Genomic DNA, 5,910 nt, shown 5'->3' on the forward strand with positions numbered 1-5,910 from the left:
AGGGCATCCTCAAGGTTCTTGAGGTAGTCGTCCCAAATGGTTCCCAGAACAACGATACCGTCCATGTATACAATCGTACTAATCCCTAACATCCCCGTCAGTACCTGATTCATCACCCTCTGAAAACATGATGGGGATCTTTTAACCCAAAGGGAAGGGATGTAAACTCATAGTGACCCTCGAGCGTCAAGAACGCAGTTTTGTCGCAGCTGTTCTCCACCAGAGGGATCTGGAGATACCGCTACTTAAGGTCAAATAATGAAAAGATGACGCTGGCGCCGAGACTCCGTAACATCAAGTCAATATGGGGGAGAGGGAACCTATCATCTACCACGTGTTTATTTAGCGCTCGAAAGTCGAGACAAAGGCGGATGGTTTTGTCCTTCTTCACAACAGGGACGACAGGAACATTATAAGGGGATCGAGATGGGCGGATGATACCCTTGCGAGGCATATCACCAACCAGTTTTCGTATCTCCTCCCTGAATTTCTCAGGAATGGAGTAAGATTTGCGGTATAGAGGCGGTCCAATTGTCCTAATCTCATAAAAGAAGTGAGGCATCACGGTAAGTGGATCACCTAGTAAGGCAAAAACATTGCCGTATTTGACCACTAAAGTGGTCAAAGCTAGACTTTTCCTGCCATTTGGGATTGGGGAGTTTTTCCTTACTTCCCGTCGTAGCTTATCATCGCGGACTCTATCCACTTCCTCGGTCTCCTGTACCGTTCCCTCTGATAGTTTGTTCCACCATCTACCAGTGCGTTCTGCCCTAGGAGGGTAAGTTCCCCAACCACGTGATCTCTCTGGATCTCAAGGATATCAGGGCCTAAGTTCAGGAAGTGGGGGCGTTACACCAAGCCTTTCCTTCTTTCGACCTGAGTAGCTCCACTACCCCTTGGCCGAGCATGTCGGCATCTTCAGCGTAATGCACGTGTCGTGAACAGCGCCGAGATGGCCTGACCTGCAGGATCGAGCTTCTCTGCTCTCTCTAATACCAAACCCAATGTTCCGCCTGAGAACCCTGGTACAATAAAGGAGCAGATTAACACATTAGTGTTTGTTTTGTCGCCTTTCACCCTTCGTTCCACAATATCTACCATGTGTGTGTGTGTGTGTGTGTGTGTGTGTGTGTGTGTGTGTGTGTGTGTGTGTGTGTGTGTGTGTGTGTGTGTGTGTGTGTGTGTGTGTACGTGTGCGTGTGCGTGCGTGCGTGCGTACGTGCGTGCGTGCGTGCGTGCGTGTGTGTGTGTGTGTGTGCGTGTGCGTGTGTGTGTGTGTGTGTTTGTGTGTGTGTATGTGTGTGTGTGTGCATATAAACCATATATATTCTCCTTATACCCCAATAAATTCTAACTCAATTTTTAATAAGTAGATTTGATATGCCTGCGGTGCTGTTGATTTTACAATGTTGGCAAATGTTTAAAGATAGCTAGAGCCCAAGACTATACAGATTACCTTGCAAAGACTGCACTAAAGTTTATTGGGGGCAGGCAGTGAGGAGTTACCTACAAGAATATACAAAGCATGTATTCCACCAAGTAAGGATAGGAATTGGTTTATAGTTTAGGAAGAGCAAAGGAACTATTTCAACATTTATAATCAAATAAACTGGGATATGGCTAGTATCCTCTAAATTAAATTGTAGGTTTAGAAAATTAAATTAAACAACAATCTAATTTAATACTAATAAAAGGCAATGGAGTGTGTGTGCGTGCGTGCGTGCGTGCGTGTGTGCAGCATATATGTATGTGCGTCTGAGTGTATGCATGTTTTCTGTGTTCGTGTGTGTGTGTGTGTGTGTGTGTGTGTGTGTGTGTGTGTGTGTGTGTGTGTGTGTGTGTGTGTGTACGTGCGCGCGCGCATTCGTGATTCTAGAGCATGATCGAAATTTTTTATTTTACACTGATAATACTGATAACAATATCCTCTACGAAACTGTATGCGATAAGGCACATTGGAGGTTCCCCTTCCATCGTGACAATAATCGGACGCGGAAGTATTGTCAATTCATTCGGGCGTCGGCACAAGAAGTGAGAGGCTGGCGGGCACTCCCTCCGAGAAAAGGACAGAGAATACAGAGTAATCTACTCTGCAGTTGAGAACCCAAGTTGACGACGCCGGATTCCCTAAACTCTCATCTACATACATTCTAAAAGGTCTCTTATCCCTTGTAAGTGAGATGGTGCACCCAAGGCATGCATCTACCCTCCACCCGTTCCACGCCTATCTAACAACCATTTGTTTTCCCTCTTATCTTAATTCCTTGTGAATAATGGACCATCCCTGACTCTTGCCCACTGTCTGGGTCAAAAGCGATATAGGAAGATAGTCATTACACTTGCCAATGAATATTTTCTTTCCTTCTAAAAATGTTCATATATATATATATATATATATATATATATATATATATATATATATATATATATATATATATATATGTAAAACACATAAATTCTTTAATTTACTTTTCAGTAAAAAGTGCAGTTAACTAGATGATTACATCTTTTTAGAGGACCATAACTAAAAAAAAAAAAAAAAAAATAGAAAAGAAAATAGAGGTGTTAAATAACTACATATAGAAAGTTTGATTTGGGTTTTCATATGTTATAATGACTTTTGAGTGATGCATGGATGGAAATCATTGCATTTTTCATTTACCTCTTCTAATATCCCTTAAAGTACTCAGTTCTGCATTCACGCACGTCAGATTCCAGCGAGCGAAGAAGACCATGGGACCATCGAGTCTTCTTGCACTTGTCTTTGGAGTGACCACTGTTGCGGTGACCAACGCACGCGATGCTGTCGTCGAGGTGGAGACTGACCAAGGACGGCTCTCTGGAGTGGCAGAGAATACTCTCAAAGGTCGATCTTACTACGCCTTTAGGAGCATACCCTACGCCAAACCTCCCGTAGGATTACTCAGATTTAAGGTACTACTATGGAAATGGATACTGTAGACCAGGAACATCACGTTCACGTGTGACCAATATAAAGTGACTTAGTTAAAGTGATTTACATGAGAGACCACAGGGGTTTATTTAAGTCATAGTGAGGCAATATATTGATTGTTTATTCTTTGCAACAAAAGGGCCTCAGGTTCGAATCTGATCACGTAGGTAAATTCGACCCCGTCACCAAAATATTAAAACTGTAAGCACAAGTGTATTGATATCATTTATTGATATGTGAATCAGTGCAAAAATCACAATTGTCTGATAGGTTAAATCTATAACTTTGTATATTAGTGTATTTTGTAGTGATATGATAACTAAAAGTATGGGCTCAAGTCAAATGATTATAGCTTATTGCCATGGCTTCTCATAGTTTATCATGTGATAATGTAATGAACAATAATTGAACTTTTGACCCTGAGCGCACTTCGTTGTTGCAATCCACTAGAGTGGGTGCACCGTGATTTCCTTCAACGGGACACGCAAGAAATTAACTGTTTAGCGTCTGACCGTTTCGAATGTTCAGGGTACAGTAAGTCGGGATGTATTTCTTTTCTAATACAGCATTATAGACACATGAAGAAGACATCTATGGTGTATATTCATATTCTAGTGACATAAAAGAAGACTATAAAAAGCCATAGAAAATGTGTTCTAAGTTAAGAAAAGGTAAAATCACAAATATGAATATGTATATATATATATATATGTATATATTTATATATATATATATTTATATATATACATATATATATATATGTATATATATATATATATGTACACACACACACACACACACACACACACACACACACACACACACACACACACACACACACACACACACACACACACACACACACACACACACACACACACACACACACACACATATATATATATATATATATATATATATATATATATATATACATATATATACATATATATATATATATATATATATATATATATATATATATAACGGCAATATTCTACATAAATAGGGTGCAAAAAGAACACACTGGAAAGGGTCTAGAGAACACTCAAGCTATGAGTAGCGTTGTAATTCGACTACATAACGCTACAGGAAATATAAAGATCAAGAAAGAAGTACAGCAAAGCGATGTTATTTCACCCAAGCAACTTACAGTGTAATTGGAAGAGATTTTTAGAGTCGTATTGTGAAAGAAAATATATCAACATTCACTGGAATTAATTTTCTGATCTCAGAATAAACAGAAAATTTACAATCTATCCCAAGAGGTCTAAGCAAGAAAAGTCTATAAGGAGGTTTTAAAAGGAGTAAGAGTAAAACCAACGTAATGTTTAATTGAGTCCTAAATAGATCCATGATAATCAATGGTGAATATCTGGAGGGTTTGTAGGATAATATTATTTGGGTCAAATGGGAAAACTAACTAAAGATAATGCTAAAATAAAAAGTAGTTTCACAGTTGGCTGGTAAATGCTTGGTAGGTATAAGAACATGATGAGAGGCTCTAACTGTATATATAAAAAACAAAATTTCAAAATCGGCGTATAATGCCAGCTAAGATGTATGTGCGTGAGACTTAGTAACGACCGAGGTACTCCAAGCCATAGAGTGCACAAAGGACAATGGAGAGATCAATGATGGGAATAACGTTGAAAGACAGGAAGAGATCAAATTGGTTGAAAGAGCAAACTGAAGTGGAATATACTGTGGAGATGGTAAAAGAGAGGAAGCGGAATTGGGAGGGAAAGTCAGCCGAAAAGGAGATTGGAAGATGAAAAAGCTGTGGTAATGGCCGGACCCTGTGTGAAGCATGGAGGAAGAAAACGATTGAAGGACGTGAGACAAGTAGAGAAGTTGGCAGGAGTGGCGTGGCAGAGATCGGTGTAGCCTTGGGGAGGCCCGCGTTCACCAGTGAAATAAATGGCTGATTGATTGATTGTTTTACTTATTGAGTATGAAAAAATTCTAATTGAATGACATTTAATGATAAGGTGAGGACGCTAAGTAATCATTTTATGTGGCTTTATATCCTAGAAAGTTAATAGAATATCTGCATTGGTCTCGACCTTGGCAGAATCCCCATATCATCTTACTTACCATAAACTAATAATAATGACGACTAAAGGAACTAAATTATATGTTGATGGAAGGCGTCAATGTATATTCACAGGATCCTGAACCTGCTGAAGACTGGAATGAGACTCGGAGTGCTTCCTCGCATCCACCCAGATGCATTCAGACTCTTATGGACCTCCTCTTCGTTGACATCCGCAGAATAGACGGCGAGGAGGATTGCCTTTACCTCAGCGTCTACACACCAGAGGCATTTTTCTTTCTTTTTTTCAGTTAACCACTCTCTTCAGTTTGGTGACATGCCACCTTTACAGTCTGTGTTTTGGTAAAAGGACAGGCACTGTTTGTCTTTTATTGCACTGTCTGTATTTTTTTTATACCTCTGTTTGGATGCTCTCTTAAGTCTTGAATCCTACATGATATCTCCAAATTGATTTTGTTCTAAGCAACGTCATGAGACTGTTTCCCACTGACAGATAAAAGTTCCTCTCGTGTACCCAGTGATGGTCTTTATCCACGGAGGAGCCTACCTCTCTGGGGATTCAGCTTCGTATGGACCCGAAGTCTTGCTCGATCATGATGTCATCCTCGTCGTGCTGCAGTATAGACTCGGAATATTTGGTGAGATGCAGAAGGAGCTGGGGGCGATGCGGGGGAGGGTGTTGTTATAGTCCAGGATGAGATATGTAACCGATATCTACATATGTTTTCTGGTAACCATTGATGGTCACAGGAACTAACCGTGAATGTTTAGCTTTAGTAATACCTTTTAATTTTCCAATTTTTCAGTTTTAGTCCCTGACTTTACATATATACACACACACACACACACACACACACACACACACACACACACACACACACACACACACACACACACACAC

General features: G+C 40.1%; 1 protein-coding gene across 2 annotated transcripts in view; it reads left to right on the forward strand.

Annotated features, from left to right (window-relative positions):
* The first annotated feature begins 1,950 nt into the window (after positions 1–1,950).
* The window catches only part of LOC143035793 (juvenile hormone esterase-like), a 15,477-nt gene continuing 11,517 nt past the window's right edge, over positions 1,951–5,910 (forward strand). Inside the window, exons 1-4 of one of the 2 annotated variants that reach the window (XM_076202756.1) lie at positions 1,951–2,171; positions 2,712–2,934; positions 5,124–5,276; positions 5,503–5,647. In XM_076202756.1, the coding sequence (XP_076058871.1) occupies positions 2,734–2,934; positions 5,124–5,276; positions 5,503–5,647 (499 nt within the window). In that variant the 5' untranslated portion in view covers positions 1,951–2,171; positions 2,712–2,733. The remainder of the gene's footprint in view (positions 2,172–2,711; positions 2,935–5,123; positions 5,277–5,502; positions 5,648–5,910) is intronic. The other variant, XM_076202757.1, reaches the window with a different exon arrangement.

Source organism: Oratosquilla oratoria, chromosome 19 (assembly GCF_046742065.1).
Source record: "Oratosquilla oratoria isolate Oo_2021 chromosome 19, ASM4674206v1, whole genome shotgun sequence".
NCBI lineage: Eukaryota > Metazoa > Arthropoda > Malacostraca > Stomatopoda > Squillidae > Oratosquilla > Oratosquilla oratoria.